Source organism: Eulemur rufifrons, chromosome 2 (assembly GCF_041146395.1).
Source record: "Eulemur rufifrons isolate Redbay chromosome 2, OSU_ERuf_1, whole genome shotgun sequence".
NCBI lineage: Eukaryota > Metazoa > Chordata > Mammalia > Primates > Lemuridae > Eulemur > Eulemur rufifrons.
This window is the reverse complement of record NC_090984.1, coordinates 6,405,955-6,430,629: the sequence shown is the minus strand read 5'-3', so window position 1 is coordinate 6,430,629 and position 24,675 is coordinate 6,405,955. Positions and strand designations below refer to the sequence as shown.

Here is a 24,675-nt window from a genome sequence, read left to right as displayed (position 1 = left end):
TGCCTGAGATGGGATCAGGGCAGGGCCATGTGCGCTGGCAGATGGGGGCTGTTGGGAGCCTGCTCAGAGTGTTGGGTTGTAGCTGTGCCTTGAGTGTGAGTCCGGAACTGTGCATGGGGATCAGCAAGTTCTCACCAAGGAGTCTTCCAGAGGCAGCAGTGGCCACAGAGAATGGGGGCACCTGTTTGGCCAAACCTAAACATCTAAAAAATGCTTTTGCTGTGGAACAGTGAACTCGTGGTAGAGACATCCTTGTAAATGCAGAGCCCAAGGCAAGGGCAAGCCAGACCTCCCGGCCCCAGCAGTGTCTGGCTCTCTCTCCCCTGAGGATGTGCAGCCAGAACACAGGGGGAGGGCCGGCACCCCCAGCCCCACATGAGGGTGCTTCCACTGGGACGACAAAGCATGGGCTGCGCACAGAAGTGACAGAGCACACCAGGGAACACCTTGCCATGACCGACCCCGTGGGCACCACCAGCAGAATTTGATTCTCCAAGTACAGCTAGGGTTAGCGCAGGTAGGTATAAAACAGGGTAGGATCAAGGGATTCAGACTACGAGACATCTTCCAAAAGAGGCTCAGAACTGTCAAGATCGTGGAAAGCAAGGAAAGACTGAGGAGCAATCCCAGGTCAGAGGAGACTAAGGAGATGTGACAACTATGTGTGACATGGGCTCCTGGACCAAGGAAAGGACATCTGTGGAAAAGCTGGTGAAATACGAATAGCATCTAGGGTTTTGTTAATAGCAATGCATCAGTGTTGGTTTCTTGTGACAAATGTGCTGTGGTAGAAACGTCTGATGCAATGTCAGGGGAAGCTGGATGAAGGGTACCTAGGAGCTCTCTGTACCAGCTTTGCAACATTTCCACAAACTTAAAATTATTCTAAAATAAAAAGCTTATTTTTAAAAAAAAAAGGCATGAGAGACCATCAAAATGGCATTGGATGTTATACTACTTTCCTAAGGTTGCTGTAATAAAGTACCACAAACTCAGTGGCTTAAAACCGCAGAAACTTTCTCGTATTTCTGAGGGCAGAAGTTCTAAATCAAGGTCACAGGGCTGCAATCTCTCTGAAGACTCTGAAGGAGGATCCCTCCTTGCCTCTTGTAGCTTCTGGTGGCTCCAAGTGTTCCTTGCTTTTGTGGCTGTATCACTCCAATCTCTGTCTTCCATCTTCACATGGCCTTCTCCTCTTCTCTCTTGTTCTTCTCTCTGTCCTCTCTCTTATATTAATAAGGACACTTGTCATGGGATTTAGGGCCCTCCCAAAATGATGATCTCATCCTGAAATTCTTCATTTAACTACATCTGCCCAGACTCTTTTTCCAAATAAAGTTCTAGAGATTAGGACATGGATGTATCTTTTGGGGGTGGGTGGGGGGGGCACCATTCAACCTACTACAGCTGTTAAAGCTAAACCAATTAGATACAGCTGAAGAGAGAATCAGCAAATTGAAAGCTGTGAAGAAATTACCCAGAATGCAGCATAAATACATGGAAAATATGAAAACTAGCATTATAAGAATTATCTAGTTTGGCTGAATTCTAACAGGAGACAGGCAGGGAGGAACAATACAAAAAGATGTAATGCTGAGAAATTTTTAGAAGTAACAAGACAAAAATAACCAACAGGTTAAATAAAAAGGCATTCATGCCCCAAACACATCGTAGTGAAAATACAAAACAGCCACAGAGGGAAAAAAATATAGATGACCTACAAAACAATGCGAACTAATAGCAACCAGGATAGCTGGAAGATAATGGAATAAAATACCATCTCAAGTGCTGAAAGAAAGTAACAGTCAACCTGGAATTTTACACACAATTTTAAAAACAATTTCTCAAGAGAAGTGACACCCACACTGTCCAAAACTAAAAAAGTTTTCCACTAGCTGATCTTCTCTATGGATATATTTAAGAAAATAGGAGAACTATCCAAAAAGTTAGGTAAGCAAAAGCATGGATATGTAGCTGGGTAAAAATTCTTCAATGCCTAATTTGAGAGATTAAAAAATCAAGGCTGGGCGCGGTGGCTCATGCCTGTAATCCTAGCACTCTGGGAGGCCGAGGCAGGTGGATCGTTTGAGCTCAGGAGTTCGAGGCCAGCCTGAGCGAGACCCCACCCAAACATCTGTTCACCCTGGTTCTGAGCTGCTTGAGTACGGAGCATGCAGAGTCAGCAGTCACTTCCTGTAGTCACTCAGTGGGGTAAGGCTGCATCATTCAGAACGTTCCATGAATGACAACCGAACTTCTCTTCCTGTCCTTTTGCTTGAACCTTTCTGTGCGCTGAAATTTTGGTCTTTTAACCAGTATAGAGGTGGATTTTATTTTTTCAAAAGCAATCTCATAACTGTCATGATTATTCCATGTATGTTTATTCTGATGCCTAATATTTGGGATTCTTGCTACACTCTTATTTTGCATTATTTATCTTGCTTTTTCTAACCACCTTTTCCTCCTTTCTTGCCCTTTAAGTTGTTGTACCTGTTTTTTGTTCCATTCTCTCCTCTATACCCTAAAACTTTTTACATATATCCTTAATTCTCACCCTCTTGAAGAATACAAAGCCCACAATCCTGTTCTGATAACGTTTGCTATTTCTGATTTTTTTTTTTTTTTTTTTTTTTTTTTTTTTTTTGAGAAAGAAAAGAGTCTCACTCTGTTGCCCAGGCTAGAGTGCCGTGGTGTCAGCCTAGCTCACAGCAACCTCAAACTCCTGGGCTCAAGTGATCCTCCTGCCTCAGCCTCCCAAGTAGCTGGGACTACAGGCATGCGCCACCATGCCCGGCTAATTTTTTCTGTATATATTTTTAGTTGTCCATATAATTTCTTTCTATTTTTAGTAGAGACGGGGTCTCACTCTGTCACCCAGGCTGGAGTACAGTGAGCGACGCCATCACAGCTCACTGTTGCCTCGAACTCCTGGGCTCAAGTGATCTTCCCACTTCAGCCTGTGGAGTAGCTAGGTCTACAGGTACACACCACCACACCTAGCTATTTTTTCTTATTTTTTTGTAGAGACGGGTCTCACTCTTGCTCAGGCTGATCTTGAACTCCTAGGCTCAAGTGATCCTCCTGCCTCAGCCTCCCAAAGTGCTGGGATTATAGGTGTGAGCCACTGTGCATGGCCCATGCATTCTTTTTAAGCAAAGGAACATTTCTAGAAATTGACCTAACCAAGCCTCCTGGGGTGGCCCCCATGTCCTTGTTGTGATGTGGCACCTCGATGCAAAGCCCCCAATTCCCTCTCAGGGGCTGCCAGGACTGGCCCTCCATCAAGGGACCCTCACCTCTTTCTGGCTCTGCTGACCTGCAACATGATACCCCAGCACACCGTAAATCCCACTTCTGCCTCTGCTACACCTGCAGTGTCTAAAGAACTGTGGCCCGTGGCTGGGCCTGTAGTCCCAGCTACTCGGGAGGCTGAGGCAGGAGGATGGCTTGAGCCCAGGAGTTCGAGGCTGCAGTGAGCTATGATCACACTACTGCACTCCGTCAACCCCCACAAGGGTTCTTGGCCATTAACTGTCCCCATCATCATCCTCTGCACCCATGCTCTGGTCTCTGTGTCCCCAAGAGATCAGGGGTGGCCAGGTGAGGACATCCAGCTGCACATTGGCCAGCTGTGGCAGAGGACAGCCCCTCTCTCTCCAAGGCCAAGGATGTCCACCTTTGTCTTTTGAAGGACATTTTGGCCAAGGACAAAAACGTTCCCTCTCCACCTTTCTCCTCCACCAGCCTCATCAGCCTCTCTCCCTCCTTTACAGCAACTACAGGATTCTCCTGGATGCTTCTCAATCCTCCTCAAACCCCTCTGCTCCTGGGATTTCCTCCCACCAGTTCCAAGACCATTTCTGTCCATATCCCCTGTGGCCTTCTTGGTGCTAACCCTGCAGGTCACTTCCTTTTCTTTTTCTAAAAAACAGTTTTATGGAGGTATAATTCATATACCATACAATTCACTGAGTCGGTATGGAATTCAATGATTTTTTTTGTACATTCCCGGGGTTAGGCAACCGTCACCACTGTCCAGTTCCAGAACATCCTCATCACCCCCCAAAGACACCTTGTACCCATCAGCAGTCACTCCCCACTTGAAGGAGGTGTCCCTCGGCCCCTGGCAGCCACCAGTCTGCTCTCTGCACCCCATTTTTTAAAAATTTCAGAGTGTTACGGGGATACAAACATTTTGGTTACATAAATTGCTTTTGTACAGTTTGAGTCAAAGTTACACGTGTGCCCATAACCGAGATAATGTGCATTGTACCTATTAGGTGTGAATTTACTCATCCCCTTCACCTGCTTGATTTCTGATGAATGTAATTTCCATATGTGCACATAAATGTTTTCAATTGGTTCCAATTTAATGATGAATATGTGTGGTTGTTTTTCCATTCTTGTGATACCTCACTTAGAAAAATGGTCTCTAGTTCCATCCAGGTTAATACAAGAGATATTAGTTCACCATTTTTTATGGCTGAGTAGAACTCCATGGTACACATGTACCACATTTTATTAATCCACTCATGTATTGATGAGCACTTCGGTTGTTTCCACATCTTTGCAATTGTGGATTGTGGCTATAAACATTCGAATACAGGTGTCTTTTTAATAAAATGTCCTTTTTTCCTTTGGGTAAATACCCAGTACTGGGATTGCTTCATCAAATGGTAGGTCTACTTTTAGTTCTTTTAGGTATCTCCATACTACTTTCCATAGAGGTTGTACTAGTTTGCAGTCCCACCAACAGTGTGTAAGTGTTCCTATCTCTCCGCATCCACACCAGCATCTGTTGTTTTGGGATTTTTTTTTTTTTATAAAAGCCATTCTTGCTGGAGTTAGGTGATATCTCATTGTGGTTTTGATTTGCATTTCCCTAATGATTAGAGACATTGAGCATTTTTTGATATTTGCTGGCCATTAGTCTATCTTCTTTTGAAAAGTTTCTGTTCATGTCTTTTGCCCACTTTTTAATGGGGCTGTTTGATTTTCTCTTGTTGATATGCTTGAGTTCTTTATAGATTCTGGTTATCAGCCCTTCATTGGATGTGTAGCATGCACATATTTGCTCCCATTCTGTATTGTCTATTTGCTCTATTGATTGTTTCCTTGGCTGTGCAAAAGGTTTCTAATTTGATCAGGTCCCATTTATTTATTTCTGTTATTGATGTGATTTGGGGGGGGGCATCTTCTTCATAAATTCTTTGCCTAGGCCAATGTCTATAAGAGTTTTTCCAACATTTTCTTCTAGAATTCTTATAGTTTCATGCCTTAGGTTTAAGTCTTTATCCATCATGAATTAATTTTTGGGAGTAGTGAGAGGTGCAGATCCTGTTTCTTCTATTAATACATGTGGGTATCCAATTTTCCCAGCACCATTTATTGAATAGGAATTCTTTTCCCCTGTGTATGTTTCTGTATGCTTTGTTAAAGATCAGATGGCAATATGAGGATGGTTTTATATCTGGGTTCTCTATTCTGATCCATTGGTCTATATCTCTGTTCTTGTGCCAGTACCATGCTGTTTTGGGTACTGTAGCTTTGTAGTATAGCTTGAAGTCTGGTAAAGTGATGCTTCCCAATTTGTTCTTTTTGCTTAAGGTTGCCTTGACTATTTGGGCTATTTTCTGGTTCCAATATGAAGCATAGAATTATTTTTTCTAGATCTGTGAAAAATAATGTTGGTGTTTTAATGGGGATTGCATTGATTCTGTAAATCACTTTGGGTAGTATAGACATTTTAACAATGTTGGTTCTGCCAATCCATGAGCATGATATGCTTTTCCATTTTTATTTACATCCTCTGCTATTTCCTTCCTCAGTGTTTCATAGTTCTCCCTATAGAGGTCCTTCACCTCCTTGGTTAAATATATTCCTAGGTATTTTATTTTCTTTGTTGCTATTGTGAAAGGTATTGAGTCTTTGATTTGATTCTCAGCTTGACTGTTATTGGCATATAGGAATGCTACTGATTTGTGTACATTGATTTTGTAACCTGAGACTTTGCTTAATTTATCTATCAATTCCAGGAGTCTCTTAGCAGAACTTTGGGGTTTTCTAGATAGAAGATCATATCATCAGCAGAGAGCGATAGTTTGACCTCTTCTTTCCCCATTTGGATACCCTTGATTTCCTTCTCTTGCGTGATTGCTCTGGCTAGGACTTCCAGCACTATGTTGAATAGAAGTGGTGACAGTGGGCAACCTTGTTTGGTTCCAGTTCTAAGCAGGAATGCTCTCAGTTTTCCCCTGTTGAGTATGATGTTGGCTGTGGGTTTGTCATATATGGCTTTTATAATTTTTTGTTTGTTTGTTTGTTTGTTTGTTTTTTGAGACAGAGTCTCACTCTGTTGCCTGAGCTAGAGTGCCATGGCGTCAGCCTAGCTCACAGCAACCTCAAACTCCTGGGCTCAAGCAATCCTCCTGCCTCAGCCTCCCAAGTAGCTGGGACTATGGGCATGTGCCACCATGCCCGGCTAAATTTTTCTATATATATTTTTTTTTAGCTATCCATATAATTTCTTTTTATTTTTAGTAGAGACGGGGTCTCGCTCTTGCTCAGGCTGGTCTCAAACCCCTGAGCTCAAACAATCCTCCCACCTCGGCCTCCCAGAGTGCTAGGATTACAGGCATGAGCCACTGCACCCGGCCTGGCTTTTATAATTTTGAGGTATGTTCCATCTATGCCTATTTTGTTAAGAGTTGTTATCATAAAAGGGTGCTGAATTTTGTCAAATGCTTTTTCTGCACTGCATCTATTGAGAGGATCATGTGGTCTTTGTTTTTGCTTCTATTTATATGGTGAATCACATTATAGATTTGCGTATGTTGAACCCTCCTCGCATCTCTGGGATGAACCCCACCTGGTCATGGTGGATTATTGTTTTGATGTGCAGTTGAATTCGGTTTGCTAGGAGAATTTTTGCATCTATATTCATGAGGGATATTGCTCTGTAGTTTTCTTTTTTGTTGTTGTATCTTTTCCTGGCTTTGGTATCAAGGTGATACTGGCTTTGTAGAATGCGTTGGGGAGGGTTCCTTCCTTCTCAATGTTATGAAATAATTTCTGCAGTATAGGTACCAGTTTTTCTTTGTAGGTCTGGTAGAATTTGGCTGTGAAACCATCTGGTCCGGAATTTTTTTTCATTGAAAGACTTATTTTATTGCTGCTTCAATTTCGTTAGTTGGTATTTTTCTGTTCTATTTCTTCCTGATTGAACCTAGGGAGGTTTTGTGTTTCCGGGAATTTGTCCATTTCCTCAACGTTTTCAAGTTTATGTGCATAGAGATTTTTATAGTATTCACAGATAATATTTTGTATTTCCATGATATCAGTTGTAATATCTCCTTTTTCATTTCTGATTGAGCTTATTAGGGTTCTTTCTTTTCTGTCTCTGGTTAACCTAGTGAGAGGCCTGTGGATTTTGTTTTTTTCAAAGAACCAATTTTTTGTTTTATTAATCTTCTGTATTATTCTTTTGGAATCAATTTCATTTAATTCTGCACTGACCTTAGTTATTTCTTTTTTTCTGCTGGGTTTGGATTGGTTTGCTCTTCCTTTTCCAATTTGAGACAATTCATTAGACTGTTAGATTTGTGATCTTTTTGTATTTTGGGCATAGTCATTTAAGGCTATGAATTTTCCTCTTAGGACTGCTTTTGCAGAACCCACAGATTTTGGTAACTTGTGTCCCCTTTGTTATTTAGTTAAAAGAATCTTTTGATTCCATCTTAATTTCCTCCTTGACCCAATAACCATTCAGCAGTAGGTTGTTTAATTTCCATGACTTTGTGTAGAGATGAGTGTTTCTGTTGGAGTTGATTTCTAATTTTATTCCATTGTGGTCTGAGAAGATGCATGGTATAATTTCTATTTTTCAAATTTGTTGAGACATATTTTGTGGCCTAGGATGTGATCAGTCTTAGAGAATGTTCTGTGAGCTGATGAGAAAAGTATATATTCCGTAGTTTTGGGGCAGTATGTTCTGTAAATGTCTGTTAGGGCCATCTGTTCTAGGGTCCTGTTTAAATGCATTGCTTTTTGTTTATTTTCTGTTCGGAGAATCTGTCCCGTTCTGTCAGTGGGGTATCGAAGCCCCGGCTATTACTGTGCTGCTGTTCATCATTTTGTTTAGATCAAGTAGAGCTTGTTTGAATCTCGATGCACCTGTGTTGAGTGAATAGATATTTTGGATTCTTATGTCTTCTTGTTGAATTGTTCCCTTCACCGTTATATAATGACCATCTTTGTCTTTCTTTACTCTCATGATTTAAGGTCCGTTATCTGACATGAGACGGTCTACACCAGCTTTCTTTTGGTTTCTGTTTGCATGAAATATTGCTTTCCATCCCTTCACCTTGAATCTGAATGACTCCTTGTGGGTTAGATATGTTTCCTGGAGACAGCAGATACTTGGCTTGTTTTGTTTTGTTTTGTTTTAATCCATTCAGCCAGCCTATGTCTCTTCAGTGGGAAGTTCAAGCCATTCACATTTATTGAAAGAATTGATGAGTGGAGTGGATTTCTGTTTGTTCTGTTGCATAGAACTTTATTGCTTTGTTTTACCTCTTGAGCCACTGTGGCTCTGGGCTCTGAGCTTTAGCATTTGGATGGTTTTGCGCTGGTGAGTGTCTATTGTGCTGATCGGTGTATAATGCAGGTTTGAGTACTTCCTGCACGGCAGGTCTGGTCTTGATAAATTCCCTCAGTGTTTGTTTGTCTGAGAAAGTCTCTATTTTCTCCTCACATATGAAACTTAGTTTTGCAGGATACAAAATTCTAGGCTGGCCATTATTTTGCTTGAGAAGAATGAGAATGCGGCCCAATCCCTTCTGGCTTATGTGGTCTCTGTTGAGAAGTTGCCGTTACTCTGATGGGTTTTCCTTTGTAGGTTACCTGATGTTTTCAATTTATGGTTCATAGGAGTTCCTCTTTCATGTTAGCTTTGGCCAGTCTGATGACCGTATGTCATGGTGATCGCCTCTTGCTGATGAATCTCCCAGGAGTCTGTTGTACTTCTAGTACCTGCACATGCAGATTTCTAGCAAGACCTGGGAAATTTTCCTCAAGTATCCCCTAAATAGGTTTTCCAGCCCTTGTGTATTTTCTTCTTTGCCCTCAGGGATACCTGTGATTCTTATGTTAGGCCTCTGAGATTATTTCCTCTGCCTGATCTAGCCTATTGTTAAGGCTTTCCACTGGGTTTTGTATTTCTTTGAATGAATTTTTCATTCCCAGAAGCTCTGCTTGATTTTTTTTTAATAATTTGATTTCTTTTCTTTTCTTTTCTTTCTTTCTTTTTTTTTTTGAGACAGAATCTCACTCTGTCGCTCTGGGTAGAGTGCAGTGGCATCATCACCGCTCACAGCAACCTCAAACTCCTGGGCTCAAGCGATCCTCCTGCCTCAGCCTCCTGAGCATCTGGGACTACAGGCATGCACCACCACAGCCAGCTAATTTCTTTCTATTTTTTGTAGAGACGAGATCTTGCTCTTGCTGGGGCGGGTCTCGAACTCCTGGCCTCAAGCAATCCTCCCACCTTGGCCTCCCAGAGTGCTGGGATTATAGGAATGAGCTATTGTGCCTGGCCCATATTCAAAATTCTTTATCAGTCATTTCAATATTCTTGTTTTGGTTGGTTTCCATTGGCACAGAGTCATTGTTTTCTTTTGGGGGTGTCCTTTCATTGTGATTTTTTTTATTTCTTACTCCAATGGCAAGGACTAGATCACTGATATTTTTCACATGTTTAGAGAACTTTCCTGATTCCTTCTCGCCTGGAGCAGGTTTTGCATCTTATTTTTGGATTTTCTTTGGATTAGATAATGATGCCCAGTTTAATCTCTTGAGCGAGTGGGTGCTGCTTGCGGCTGAGGATCTACCACACCGCGTATGAGGAGTCAGTAGTCGCGGTAAAAGGGTGTGTGAATTGAGCTCCCCGTCAGTAGCCGGCGCTTGCCAGAAGGAACAACCTGCACTGTTGTTCGGGGTCCTGACCAGCTCTAGTCCCTCAGGAGCAACCCCTGATTGCCCCGGGTGGTGGGTCGGGCCCTGGAACTTCACGTGCGTCCTTGTTCTCTGCCACAGGGCAGCAAGGCTCTCCGGGAGGGGAGGCTGGGCAGGGCTGGGTTGGGGAGCCTGCCCTCAGGCCCCCTCAAAGCTGGCAAGGGATCTGCTTCTACAGGGGTCAAAGGTCCGCTCCCAGTTTCCAGGAAAAGCTGCCAGGGAGGGGCTGCAGTGGCCTCACCCAATCACCAATCTCTCCTTGCCCCGGAGCAATGCAATTGAGACCTGGGGGTATGGGATCTGGCCTGTCCCTGGGTCCCCAAAGATCCAGCCCTGCCCGTGCCAGGGAGAAGTGCCTGGTCCCGAGTTGCACACAGGGTACCCATGCAGGTTTGATGTCCGTCCGTCTCGGGCGCGCCCTGCGCTGATGGAGTGACCGGGCAAGCGGCGCCACGGAGGGCGAGCGGGCAGGGAGCTCACAGTCCAAGCACCCCTCGGTCTGCTGCAGGCGGCCAGAGGAAAGGCCTGAGCCCCCTCTGTGGAAGCCTCGCAGCGGAGGCTCAGTTGTGTGTCTCGGCAGCAGCAGGTGGGGGAGGGGAGGGGAGGAGAGTCCGGAAGGGGTTGAGCCCCACTGTCAGTGCAGGCCCCGGCGTGGTGGGTGCAGCAACAGGGAGGAGAAGCCGTTCCTGCGAGCCTGGTTTGGTCACCTCTCCGCAGCCGCGGTGGGGCAGGGGCAGGGGAGCAAAAGGGTCTGAGTGGAAGAAAACTGGCACTCTGGTTCTTCTCTGTCCCTCTCTCCAGAAGGTGGCCCACCAGAATGTCCAGACTCTGGGGTCACGCGGATCCCTCGGGATTCACCAGCCCCCTGTGGCTCCCGCAGTCTGGGCCCGGGTTGGGAAACGTTTGGGACCAAGCGAGACGAAAACCGAGGGGCTGAGGCCCCTGCAGAGGACAAAGGTGCCGGGTGGGTGGAGGAGCATATGGCGCCTGCCCTGGCGGCTGGCGTCTGCAGTGACGGAAGGTGACCCCAGGGGCGCCAGCTGCCTGGTGCTTCGTCCTCGCGCAGCTCCCAGTTCACTGGCGGCAGCAGCTTCGGGGCTCGGGAAGAGCTCCGGGGCAGCTGGGGAGCCCCTGCCGCAGAGATGTGGGCAGGGGTGAGCCGCGCCGCACCCCCTCGCCGGACTGCAGGACTCTCGGGGGCTGCTCTCTGCCAGTGTCCTGCTCCTTCGCATCTGCTCCTAATTCAGGGGACCAGAAGTCCAAGGTCAGGTGTCAGCGGGGTTGCTCTCTTCCAGACCTCCCTCCTAGGCTTGCAGATGGCTCAGGAGCAGCTCTTTATTGCAGAACAAAGCGGGCCTGTCTCCACGAGGGGAGAGGCACTTCCAGATTTCTCCGCCGGCTCACAGAGCTCCCAGAGCGCATTCCCTGTCTCCAGTGTCTGCCTGACGTTTCAGCATCTTCTAAAATAGCTCAAATCAACCCCTAGTCCTACCCCACACTACCTCTCTGGAACATTCATCCATTGTGCTCAGTGGCAACTCGGCAAAAGCCTTGCAAAACCCCAGGGAGCTCCCCTCTCTCTGTCCTCCTCATTGGAAAGGAAACATCCAGAAGCCACCTCCGTCGTGCACCTCCGCAGCTTCCGCCCTCACAGTGATGCTCTGTTCACCACGGCGGAGGCCTAAAGCTGTTGTAGAGAGGCCACCGCCCCCCAGGTGGGTGTGCTCCCTGCCCCAGAAGGGGACACTGACAGCTGACTCGGAAGCCTGTGCGGAAAAGCGGGCGAGAACGAATGGGCAGGGTCGGGCCCAGCCTTGAAGATCCTACCCTTGCCGGCGCAGTAGGAGTCAACAGTGGGGGACAGGGACACGGTGTCTGTGAAGCCTTTAGCAAATAAACGAGCGCCCAGAGGGAAGGAAGGTCTGTCGGGTTGGCCCCGGGCCAACACTTGGGGACCATCTGGGGAAAAGAGCAAAGGTGTGTCTTTGTGTCCCTTCAGTGTAGGAACGGGGTCATCCCTGAGCCGAAATGGGAGACTGTGTCACTGAGGAATCGAGAAAGCTGTTTATGAGAAGACTCGAGAGGCCACAAAGGCGGATGAAGGACCAAGGCTCATGTTCTAAAGGACCACAGGCAAAGCCAGAAGACAAGGGACAGATGGGCGGTCTGAGCGGGGCTTATCTCCCCACAAAGACCAGCAACCCGTAGGACTAGATACCACTCGGCTCCGAAGGCAGGCTGAGCTTCGGTCCCAAGGGAAGAGTGACTTAAAGTGACCTCCCTGGGAAAGTTTTAGCTGCTTCTATGGAAGGGCCATGGAGCACTCCACAAAGCCAGGGGGCAAAGGGGGCAGTCACGCACGTGTGGGCTTGTCGCTGGGTGAGGACCCCCGAAAGCAAGCAACTTTTGCAGGAGCAGCTTGGGGGAGCTGTGAGCTTTCCACACTTCCTGGTGTCTCAATGATCGGACCTATTCAACCCCCACGCATTTGTGTGTAAGCGCCACTGTGGGAGCCACTTCTACACAGAGACCCAGAGAACATTTGCCAGGGCTGAGCAGTCCCCGCAGGTGAGAGTGGGCCTGGCCACCAGCCTCAAGACCAAGATGCCATCTCGGTTGAACAGGGTACGACTCCAGGGCTGGCAAAGGCAGCGAGGAGTAGGGGCCAGACCCTGTCGTGTCCAGCAGGGGAGCCCTGGACACGTTCCCACCGACCCGGAGTCCCGCTGCTGCCTCTCCCAGGGAAAATGGGATTTTCCTGAGAGCAGCAGTGGCCACAGGGAGGGAAGTCAGATAGGACTGCAGTTTTGGGAAACAGGAGTTGCAAGAGAAGATGGCTTTTACAGTTTGAAGTACGCAGCCCGTTTCGAGGTTAGGGATCTTTCTCTGGGATCTTAAGCTGGACACTTACGGCGCCGATTAGTTTTAAAATGTGGCAACTTGTTTTAAAAACATGGAAGGACAGTAGGAGGCGGCAGAGGAAGGCAGAAGGAAGGGGGTGGGGAGAGCTGGCCGGGGCCACCGGAGCCGAGGACGAGCCTGCGTGAGGCGGGTGGCAGAGGATTCTGTCCAGGAGCAGAGGAGGATCTGTCGCGTGTGTCCTGTGCAGAGGCCTGTCCTGGTGGAGGTGGTGGAGCTAAGTGAGGCCCAGGCTGGTGGGCGGCCTTTGGCCTGCAGCGGCCTAGGGAGGCAGGGAACGAGGTGCCAGGGTGCAGGGACGACGCGCGGGGTCCTACGGGCCCGTCGGCGGGGGTAGGGTGGTCGCGAGGAGGAAGCATCAGGCGGGCCCGGGCCTGATCGAGTGAAGGCACGTGGGGGGTCTTTGAGATGTGAGGACAGGGAGGGCCCGGGTGCGGCAGAGGCGCGGGCGTGGAGCTCCCGGCTAACCCGCCGCTTCTGGCCCCCAGGAAGCCGCTGCGGAACGGCCTGGTGAAGAACAGGCGCTTCTGATGCCCCGCCGCGCCCGGCCCCGCCCCACCGCGCCCCCATGGACCCTGCCCCACCCCCCGGGACCCTGGCTCCAGCCGGCTCCGCTCCTCCGGGTCCCGGCCATTCCTGGCCACGTCCCATGGGACCCCGCCCCGCCCCTCAGACCCCGCCTCCGGACCACGGCCCCGCCCCCCAGGACCTCGGCCCCGCCCCAGCCCACTGGTCGGGGGCCACGGCGACCCCGCGCACTCTCCGGCCATCCTGGGAGGAAGATGCCACCGCTGTGCTCACGCCCTGGCCGCCACCTCTTCCTCCCCCTCCTGGCCCTGCTGCTGCCCTGGCCATCCCCCGCCCGCGCCCCTGCGCCCCCGGGCCCCGCCGCCGCCCTGCTCCAGGCGCTCGGGCTGCGCGATGCGCCCCGGGGCGCCCCCACGCTCCGGCCCGTCCCCCCGGTTATGTGGCGCCTGTTCCGCCGCCGCGACCCCCAGGAGGCAAGGTCAGGCCTGCGGCGGACGCCCCCGGGGGCCACCCTGCAACCATGCCACGTGGAGGAGCTGGGGGTCGCCGGAAACATTGTGCGCCACATTCCGGACCGCGGTGAGTGAGGCGGGTCTTCGCTGGGGGCTTTGGTCCCAAAGGCTGAGAGCTCGAGGGGTGAGCCTCGAGCGTGGTAGGGGAGGTAGGAGCGGTCCCTAGAGTCCCGAGTCCCCACCCGCCACGTCCAGGCCCGCTAGCAACCTGGGCCCCCACATCCCACCCCTCCCTGTCCTTTGCACACCAGGGACGCCCGCCAGGAGGCTACCAAGATCAGGCCCCCTAGCACCGGCAGGGCCCCTTGCTGGCAGCTGAATCCCTGCCCCCACTCCATCTCCACCCCCACCCCCACTTCACACCATTTGATGCCTTCCTGCAGATGCCACCGCCCCAGCATCGCTTGGCCAGCCGCTCAGGCGCTCCTCGCTCATACCCGCCTTCTGCACCCCCGCCTGTGTCCCCAAGGGAGGGCAGCTGCCTCTCCGCACCCCGCAGGGCCCCTTCCTTTCAACTCATGCCCTGCCCAACACTATCACCCCACCCCAGTGCTTCACACTATTTGACGCCTTCCAACGGATCAGCGCCCCCAGCCCTAGGTGCTCACCTTCCTCCCTGTCCCCAACCGAGACTCCATCGCGGGCAGGCTGGGGACTGGACGGGAACGCAGCGCTAGCAGAGTCCTTCCCGTCTCTCCAGGTGCGGCCGTCCGGCCCCCGGAGCCCGCCTCGGCCGCGGGGCAGTGCCCCGGGTGGACCGTCGTCTTCGACCTGTCAGCTGTAGAACCCGCCGAGCGCCCGAGCCGGGCTCGCCTGGAGCTGCGCTTCGCGGCGGCGGCGGCCCCGGCGAGCGGCTGGGAGCTGAGCGTGGCGCGGGCTGGCGAGGCCGCGGGCCGGGACCCGGGGGCGGTGCTGCTCCGCCAGGCGGTGCCGGCCCTGGAGTCGCCGGTGCGCGCCGAGCTGCTGGGCGCCGCCTGGGCACCTAACGCCTCGGTGCCGCGCAGCCTCCGCCTGGCGCTGGCGCTGAGCGCCCAGTCCCCTGCCGCCTGCGCGCGCCTGGCCGAGGCCTCTCTGCTGCTGGTGACCCTCGACCCGAGCCTGTGCCACCCTCTGGCCCGGCCCCGGCGCGAGGCCGAACCTGCAGCGGGCGGCGGCCTCGGGGGCGCGTGTCGCGCGCGGCGGCTCTACGTGAGCTTCCGCGAGGTGGGCTGGCACCGCTGGGTCATCGCGCCGCGAGGCTTCCTGGCCAACTACTGCCAGGGCCAGTGCGCGCTGCCCGCTGCGCTGTCTGGCCCTGGCGGGCCCCCGGCACTCAACCACGCCGTGCTGCGCGCGCTCATGCACGCGGCCACCCCAGGCGCCGGTGGCCTGCCCTGCTGCGTGCCCGCGCGCCTGTCGCCCATCTCCATGCTCTTCTTCGACAACAGCGACAACGTGGTGCTGCGGCACTATGAGGACATGGTGGTGGATGAGTGCGGCTGCCGCTGACCAGGGGCGGGTGGGGGCGTGGAACCAACAATAAACACCGCGTGGTCTGCTCCCCTGGGCTCCTTGGCTCTTGTCTCCTGGGGGTGGGGAGGACTCGTTCTCGTCCTGGCCCTGGCCCTAGCACGTCCCCCGCCCAGCCCAACATCCAATGGTCACCAGCGAGCGGCACGCAGGCCCAGGCACTGCTCACTTCAGGGAAGGGTCCAGCAGCTGCCGCCTTCCTGGGCTTTGCCATTAGCCGTGGCCTCAGCTGCCTCCACACCCATCACCCTCCAACCAATGCCCTCCCCACCCTGCAGTGCATTCAGCTCCCACATGAAGGCAAGAACTGTTTATTAATATTTTATTGGTGACAAAAGAGCTTAAAACAAATAGACCAAAAATCAAAAGTTATGCTGCCTGGTACAGATGCTCGATTTGTAAAACTGAGTGACGCTGCTCAGGGTGAACACAGCGAGCGAAGGGCACAGGCAGAGGCAAAGCGTCCCCACCCGGTGGGCAGGCACAGGGTCACAGCGGGAAGCGCCCCACATCCATGCCTCTAGGCGGCTACCAAAAGAAGGGGAAACCGAAAGCCCTACAGCAATGGCAATAAATAAGTCCTTGCCAGAAGGAAGGTGGCCTGTGCATCCCCGTCTGTCCCGTGTAGAAGCTGGGATCTGGAGTCTTTGGGAGGGGCAGGCAGGGCTGGGGTCACTAGGGATGACACTCCAACCCGCAGTGTGCAGGGAGCTGGGGCGACGCTCATGGCTACAGATCCAGGCGGAGGTCTCCTCCGCCAGCCAACAGCAAACGCCTCCAACCCCCGCAGCACAGAACCGACTCATCTCCGACTCGCCCCTTCTCCCCCAAAGGCAGAGAGCACCCAGGTCAGCGGCGCTGTGCCGGCACGGGGAGGCTCCACACTTGAGCGTGGGGACTCAGTGCCTCCTGGGGATGGGGACAGGCCGTCTTGGCTGCTGCTTTCCATGAAATCCTCGGAAGGACCCTGGGGAAGAAGCCACTGGCCTGGGAATGGCCACCCTCCTGCCCCCTGGCCTCATGGCCAGTCCTGGCCAAGGCCCCGTCCAGTGGGGCCGTTGGCACCTTCCTCCCGGGCAGCCGAGCCCCGCGCCGAGTCCGCCGCAGGAAGCAGCTTTGCTCCTCAGAGTCCAGCGGAGATCGTGCGGCATCTGGGTTCGGCCAGGTGGCTCCTGCATAGACCTGTCACCCTGCAGCAACCGCCCGCAGGAAGCTAAGACCTAGAACAAAAATGCTCCTCGAGACCACGTCACAGGTGTTGATCCTAGTCTCCAGCTGCGCTGACGTTTAAACTTCGTTTCTGGAAGCTTCTCACATCTCCCAGGTCCACCACTAAGATTTCAGAGACAAACTTAGGAAAATATTTTTCAGTACTCCTTTGAAAGAATCTTTAAAAAAACAAACAGAAAAACCCCAAACACCGTATTTTCTTTAAATGAAAACCCTCTTAGAACACAGGCACCGTGACCTCACGGTTCCGGCGGCTGGACAGATGCCACTCTCCCGCCCGGGCTCTGCCCGGCACGGCCGCCTGCAAGCCTGCTCGGGCACAGAAAAGCGAAGTTTTTTCCTGCTAAAACGTAGTCCCCTTTCAATAAAGAGAAAAAGAAAAGAACAGAGGAAAGGGCTACTCTGAGATGAGGGTCTTCCTCCCTCCGCCCTGGCAGGCCCAGGTTGGACGCAAGCGCGGGGCCTCCTTGGCGCGGGCCGGGCAGGACTCCAGGCTCCGGCGGGCCGGCCCTCGCCGCTGCCTTCTGCTCCTTGCCGCCGGGGCAGCAGGGCGCGCTCAGCTGGGCTCCTCCTCTCCCTCGCTCGGCCTCTCCCTCTCCTGTTGCTCACACAGTGGTGCTTCAGTTTTAGCAGTGGAAAACAGGTATCCGTTTATTTTTATTTTTTATTACCCAGAATAAGATGCTGATGGACTAAGCCACGTAGCTTAGCTCTTCCGCCGCCACCTGTGCAAGGAGAAGGCAGGCGGCCGTGAGGGCCAGCGGGCGGAGCTCCCAGGGTCCTCCCCGGCGGGGACAGTGCCCCACTGCATGCCCCTGGCCTGGCACACAGGCAGGGCAGGGAGCCCAAGCCCACCCTTGAGCCACTGTGATGAAGAAACTGAGGCCCACAGGGGAAACAGGCAGTGGAGCCCGGCAGGCGTCCTGAACCCCGTCCAGCGAGCGAGGCTGCTGTGGCGGGCACCGTCCTCCTCCCTGCCCACCCAGGCAGCCACGGGACCACCACATCCCTTTCCCCAGGGAGCACTAGGGTTTTCTCTACCGGAGGGCAGGCTGTGGCTCTGGCAGGTGGGCCTGAAGCCACCCTGACCCAACTGAGGGTCACGGGACAAGCTGGCCCCCTGGGCGTAAAACCCCCACGACACGGGACTCCAGCCCCCTGGTGAAGACCCCATGCCCCCAGTGGCTCCCATCCCTTTTCTTGGGGGGCGGGAGCTGGGCCAGGCCTGCTACAGGGTGGGCTTGCCTTCTAGTACTGGGACAGCCCTGTCACCCCGCCGTGCTGGTACGCCCGCTCTCCCTGGTACGTGGAGTCTTGTGAGAGCGCCACATCGATCTGTGACTTAAACTCATCGCCGAGGTAGCTGTCCTAAAAGACAAGGTCAGGGACGTGAGCAAGCCACAGTCCAAGGGTGCTCACTTCCACTGGGCCCCTCACCAGCCCAGAGAAGAGTCCAGAAAACCCCGTCCTCAAGCCTAAGTAGCAAGAGACCCACCCCACTCACCCCAGCACAGGGGCCAGTTAACCCAGACGGGCGACGTGAGCCAGACCAGCTGCCCAGGACCCAGAAGGGCAGCACCATGGATGGAACATTCCAGACTTACAGCCCCACCCTCCGAGGGGGAATGCCGTGGGCTCTGGGGTGGGGACTGGGGGCTCACCTGGGACAGCTCGGGCTGGGAGAGGCCAGGCTGGCTCATCTGGGAGGGCTGGCTCATGGAGATATAGCCCTGCGTCAGGGCACCCTGGGAGAAGGGCTGGGACGCCACATCCTGGCTGGCCTGGCTGTTGGGGAGGTTGGTCTGGCTGGGCCCAGGAAGCCCAAAGCGGTTCTTCTGGCGCCCCCCACGCCCAGTCTTGCCTTTCGGAGTGCCCCGGCCTGAAAGACACAGTCCAGGGCTGCCTGAGGGAGGCCTGAGCCACACAGACAAGCAAGACCTCAGCTGGAGGCAGAGTGCAGCCCCAGCGGGGCAAGGGGGCCGGGACCCTGGGGCGACCACAGGGCTGAGGCTTGGTGGGTGAGCAGCCCACGGTGCCAGCCCGCTCTCCCCGCGCAGCGCCGGCGCGCCCACCTGCAGCCGGCCCGTTGGCTTGTCCGAAGTAGCCCGGCGGCGGCATGGGCGGCATAACCAGGTTGAAAGGGATGGGGATGTTCATGGCGGCCACGTGGCTGGGGCCGGCGCTGATCATGCCGATCTGGTCATGGGTCTGGAAGTACATGTTTGAGGGCCGGCCTGCAAGACACAGCGGATGGCAGGTGTCACCTGAGGCTGGTGCCCGGCGTGTGCCCTTTCTCCCCAGGAGGCTGCTGAGAATCAGTGGCCTACAGGGATCTCAAAAATTGAAAACCATGCTGCATTTACAAAAAAAAAAAAACAAACCCTTTTAATAGAAAATTTTCTATTCATACTCATGCAACCTCTACCGCCAGACAGCCAGAAAACATCTAAGATCCATCACAAGGAAACTCGATCTGATCTAACAGACTCTGGCTAAAAGCAGACAAAGCCCCAGGTGCTGCCAGGCCCCCTCTGGGGGAGGGAAGGGGCCGCATCAAAGACCAGAGGGGAGTGGCCGGGTGAAATAGCTGGGCCATGGCGTGTCACCATGAGGGCAGCGAGGCTCAACAGTGACCAGTGCGCCAGCCTGAGCCAGGCTCACAGGGGGCTGGGCAAAAAGGGACGGTCCCCGGGCACCCCCAGCTACACGATGACTTGCTGTCTGTGTACAGGGAGAATTTTGTTGTTAAAGAACACAGACCACAGTCTGAACCCAGTGACCAGAATACCGCGGCAGGAAGGGGCCTGCCAGGTCGGCTGCGCGGGTTTGCTGGGCACGGTGCTGCCTTTGGGGCAGGCACTCGGAAGCAGGGCACAGCTTGGCCCTGGTGCACATGGCGACTCCACGCAGGGCCCGTGGCCTCCCAGCCTCACCGCAACGGAGCACACGGAGCTTCAAATAGGCGGCGGAACCTGAGGGGAGGCTGCACCCACCCGGGGCTGGGGTGGGACCTGCGGGCGAGGAGTGAGGAAGGCGGGTGCCGCACCTGAGGAAGCGCTGGGTCAGACGGGCATCGCTGTCTTGCTAGGAAAAGCGCCTTGTTTTAGAAACCAGCAAGGAAGCTATTTGATTTCAAACAAGGCACTCTGTCAAACAGGCTTCTGTGGACTGAGGCTGTGTGGCCACCCAAGAGCGACAGAGCCACAGCGGCAGGCATGGGAACGGCCAACACCTCGGCATGGGGGACGCGGGCGGCCCGGCCCCACGGGGCACTCACCCTGGCTGCTGCGATCGTAGACCGAGCCCGGGATGATGGCCTCCCGCGCGTCGTACATGGCTGTCGTCATGAAGCGGGCCCCCTGCACAGGTTTTAGGTAGGTGAGGAATTCGTCGGCAACACGGAAAGAACTTCCCACACAACTGGTGGCCTGGGAGGTGGCAAGTATGCAGCTCTTGGATGTGGACACTGCGCTGGGCTCAGCTGGGGCGGGGGCTGCTGAGGCAGGTGGCTCTGGGCCTCACCTGCCCCCACAGCCAACTGGGTCCCGGCGCTGACCACCTTGGTCCCTCGCTTTGGCCCAGGCAGAGGCACACCCCTCTGCCACCCAGAGCACCCTGGGCTCCCTAAGTGGCCTAACTGCTGTGTCTATGTCCCAAGTCTGACTCCCCGAGGCCGCCCATGACACCCCAGCCCATGAATCAACGCAGAAGGCCTGGGAGCCTGGGCATGGGGTACTCGATCCCGAGCCCTTCGTCCAGGAGGGCCCTCTGGGGGGTTCTCAGCGTGCCACGAGCCACACCACAGCGCTCCCAGAACATGGGCTCGGGACAAAGAGCCCTCCCCGCCCTGCTGAGGAGATGCACCCTGTGCACGAGGACAGCACCCCAGAGTGGTGGGGCTGGTGGACCCCAACTCTCACTCCCAGGGCGCGTGGGCTACCACGTCCTGGCCGCCTGGGCGCGGGACGCGAGGTGTAGGCAGCTCACCGGGTTGATGGTGTTGACCAGCTTCCGGGGCTTGCTGAACTGCATGAGGCTCTCACGCAGGTTGTTCAGGGGCCCCTCCACCAGCACCTTCTGCTCCTTGTAGTAGTTCAGCAGGTGATTCCACAGCGGCTGCTTGGACAGCGCCTTGGGGTTGCCCACGATGATGACACCGTACCTGCGACAGGACAGGGCTGAGGACCCCGCGGCAAACTATTGCACGTGAGGTGGGGCTGCAAACTCAGAATCCAAATCCAAGGCAACGGAAGCCCAAGCCTGACACACCCAGCATGCAGCCTACCCCTGCACACGCGTGTGCTCGGCAAGCAGGAGCCCTGGGGGCCACAGGCGCCGTCGCAGAGGCCAGGCTGGCCCACCGCACACCTCTGGCCCTGCACACAGGCTTACTGGTGGATGTCCAAGTAGCCCAACACCAGAAACCTGCCTGGGGAAGTGGACTCAGAGACAAAGACTGTGGACAAGAGGTGGCTCCTGGCACTGGGCACAGCAGCCCTGCAGGCTGCAAGCGGGCACCACCTCGACACCTAGCCCCTCTAGCTCACTGGCACACAGCACCGGCACACAGCTGTGTGCCGGGGGCCCACCGATACCGATCACCGGACCAGAGGGCACCTCACAAAGAGCAGGTAACAAATCAAAAGCAGTCACGACCCTCAAGGGGGAGGAGCCAACATGTGCACGTGAGCCGGAAGCAGCGACTGGCTCTTCCCTTGGGATGCGCTGAGCCCTGGGCTGGGCCCCCGGGCTCCAGCTGGTGAGCTGTTGCCGTCTAGTTTTACGTGGAGACTGACACAGTGGCTACCTTGTCCTCTGGATCCTTTCTGCTATTATCATTTCAGAAAAGTTACATTCGAGAACCAAAAAAAATGGGCAAGACCAAAATTTCACACTCATGCGAACACACACTTGGTCTGAATCTCAGACCAGGAGGACCTTGAAAGACACTCCCTGCTGGAACCCGGCAAACAGCCGGAAAACCACCAGACCACAGAAAGAGACTCCAGAGTGACACACTGTTCCTGAACCGCTGCTCAGAGCCCGATGACCTCGTGCCCTGGCACCCCCCCCCGCAACACCAGCCCAAGCTGGGGCTGGGAAGTGAGGCTCGGTAAGAGAGGGGGTGCCAGGTGGCCAGCTGCCCTCCCTACCTTGCTCTGGTCAGGGCCACGTTGAGACGCCGGGGGTCGTTCAGAAACCCGATGCCCTGGTGCTCGTTGGCCCGCACGCAGGAGAGGATGATGAAGTCCTTCTCACGGCCCTGGAAGGCGTCCACGCTGGCGATCTCCACCTCCTGAAAGGGAGCCATGCAGCCACCGTCAGCCAGCAGGCTGCCCCCGGGACCCCCGAGACCACAGCAAACATGGCGAGAGATGCCCTCAAATCCCCCTGGGAGCCCGGGACCTGGCGCCTGTTCATCGCGCCTCTGGGCTCTCCCGGCCCTTTGTGCGTTTTGTTTTCTTTTAGCCACGGTGGTTCGTTTCGCAGCAAAAAGAGCACACGTGCTCGTCAGAGAAGCCAGGATGGCACCCGACGACCAGGACAGGAACCACCGCAGCACGGCCACGCAGACGTAGCATTTGGGTTCGTTTCCACGTGACACACACCGAGTTCTGCCTGTCAGCACGCACACGGTGCACATCTTACTGGGTGTCAATACGGGTGTGACGGCCACCTTCACCACTAGGTGACACCCACGCCAAGGCTGGCACTGACCACCCCCTGCTGTTCCAGCTTGGACTTATTTCAAAAATCCCAAGAAAACACCTTCGTGCACCCACGTCAGCCCACGTTTCCGACCCCTGGGACGTACTCTTCGCAGTCTCGGGCCGACCACGCAGACGCTGGCGGCAATGTCGGTAACGCGCCACCGTGTGCCCTCCTGAGAGCTGGGCTGGCTCTGGCTTCCTGGGCCCGGTCTGCGCTCCGGCTGGGACTGCCGCCCTCTGGCTGCCTAACTCCAAGGTCGAAGTCGACGCCCACAGCACACGCGCAGCGTACCTGGTAGAGCTTGGTGTGCAGGGAGCCGCTGAACTGCATGTACTGCACCAGGTAGGAGCGCTGGCCCTCGTAGGGCGTGATGATGCCGATCTGGTCCGGCTTGGCGCCCGCCTTCAAAAGCTTCGTGGTGATCTTCTCCACGTTTGCAGCTTCCGTCCTGAGGACACCAGGCTCTCAGTGACTGGGCTCACCCCTGGGGTCCCGAAACCTGAGGCCACAGGCTGTGAGGGGTACAGAGGTGCAACACCTGGGCAGCGGGTGTCACCGTGACAGCACGATACCGTGAGGGCCCTGCCAGCGCTGCTGCCCGCCCCACACCCAGAGTGGCCACACTGAGCTTGCCCATCCTTTAGGGGGAGTGACAAGGGACAGAAAAGGCTCACGTGTGGGTTTATAAAGTGTCTGAGCAATGGAAGAACATTGGAAAAACAAGGCAGAAGTAAAATGCTGTGGTTTAGAGTCTGAACAGAACAGGGACAACGAAGGGAAGAAAAATTTCAACACTGACAAAAAAGTACAGTTAGCGACCTCTCGACAAGCTGTCCCCGAAGCCTGCAGACGTCGGTGGGCACGTCTGCTCACCTGTTCAGGTAGGAGGTGCCCGAGCTGGCGATCTCTTCTTGGCCCTGGGTCACGTAGAAGAACATCGGCTTATCAGGCTGCGGCCACTGGAAGTCAAACCCCTTCTTCACACGATCCGCTATCATGGGGGAGGAAGAGAGGCGACACTTCAAAAGCCGCAGCCCACCTGGACGGAGCTCAGAGGCCGTGCAATATGGACACTGCCCACTGCGGGCAGAGGTCCTGGGGCAGGAGACCCGGGTCTGTGGGGCCCTGGCCAGGGATGCCCCGGACTGCGCAAGGCCACGCGGAGCACCGTGCCCAGCATAAAGCTGGCTCCCTAACTAACAAACGTTTGTTGGTTGGTGCCTTCTTGAAGCTTGGATATCTTTGCCCACCCTCAGGATCACAGAGATATTCTTCTCTTTCCTTCTAGAAGCTTCATTACCTTAAAGGCTCCATAAACCCCTACAGCTGACTTGTGTGTGACACTGTTGAGCCAACCCTGTCCTGCTGCCCTACAGCCTCACTTGTTACCACTCGGGGCCTGTGGACAGGCGGCTGTGCCTCTGGACTCCGTCTGGGCTGGGGCTGGACAGTGTCCCGGAGCCTCCACCTTCCCTGGGGTCTTCACGCTCGTCTTGGCTGTTCTGAGCCCTGCTCGTCTCCTCATCATTTCGAGTCACACATGTCCCACCCAGCCTTGGGGATTTCGGTCAGCACGAGCAAAGTGAGGACACAGCCCACTGGGTGAGCTTGGTGACAGCTGTTCACAGGGTCATCGTGCACATTTAACCGGCACCGCCCTGTGTGTCCACCCTCAGGCATGAAGGTGGCTCCCAGGAGCTGCTCAGTCTCGGGTTTCGCAGGTGCTTTCGCTTAGTGAAAACCCATCAAGCCGGACACGTGTTTACACCTCAATAAAGAATTTCCTATTCACTGAGTGCCGGGCACCAGTACGGCGGTCACCACGGCACCTGCCCTCCTAGCTGCCCTCCCAGGGCCAGGGAGGGGTCTGAGCTGCACTGGGCCACGCCTTTTCCAGCCGGTGCTCAGACGCCTCAGAGTCTCACAAGCGGCAGGGACAACGGATGCTGATGGTGGCAGCGACTCTCAGGACCCAGCATCTGGCAGACAGCAGTATTTCAAATCTTACAAATTTAAAATACGTGTTAATTCATGACAAAATAAATCAATTATGTGTTAAATAATGTTTTTTATGGAAAAAATCCTATTTCCCAAAAAATACATTAAGTGAGAAGAGTGGTCTTGTTTCCAGTTCTCCAAATTTCTTTGCTGTCTGGCTTCATCGAAGATAGCTGGGCCCTGGGATCTGCCTCTGTGGTCAGCTCTCCCTCGGTGAGAGGCTGGAGCCCGAGAGGGAGTCGGGCCTCTCGGACAC

General features: G+C 54.3%; 2 protein-coding genes across 3 annotated transcripts in view; one reads left to right on the top strand and one right to left on the bottom strand.

The window, feature by feature from the left end:
* Positions 1–10,991: 10,991 nt before the first annotated feature.
* On the top strand, positions 10,992–15,458 carry GDF1 (growth differentiation factor 1). Its single transcript, XM_069479592.1, is given in 6 exon segments — positions 10,992–11,032; positions 11,078–11,275; positions 13,419–13,451; positions 13,536–13,645; positions 13,648–14,037; positions 14,671–15,458. Coding segments are annotated over 6 exon segments (1,560 nt in total).
* A 352-nt stretch (positions 15,459–15,810) lies between these two features.
* The window catches only part of UPF1 (UPF1 RNA helicase and ATPase), a 35,623-nt gene continuing 26,758 nt past the window's right edge, over positions 15,811–24,675 (bottom strand). For both annotated transcript variants that reach the window (XM_069477036.1, XM_069477045.1), the window contains exons 16-24: positions 23,295–23,412; positions 22,713–22,869; positions 21,863–22,005; positions 20,697–20,871; positions 19,987–20,068; positions 18,782–18,943; positions 18,371–18,588; positions 17,955–18,077; positions 15,811–17,434 (exon numbers count right to left, since the gene is read on the bottom strand). In XM_069477036.1, the coding sequence (XP_069333137.1) occupies positions 17,958–18,077; positions 18,371–18,588; positions 18,782–18,943; positions 19,987–20,068; positions 20,697–20,871; positions 21,863–22,005; positions 22,713–22,869; positions 23,295–23,412 (1,175 nt within the window). In that variant the 3' untranslated portion in view covers positions 15,811–17,434; positions 17,955–17,957. The remainder of the gene's footprint in view (positions 17,435–17,954; positions 18,078–18,370; positions 18,589–18,781; positions 18,944–19,986; positions 20,069–20,696; positions 20,872–21,862; positions 22,006–22,712; positions 22,870–23,294; positions 23,413–24,675) is intronic.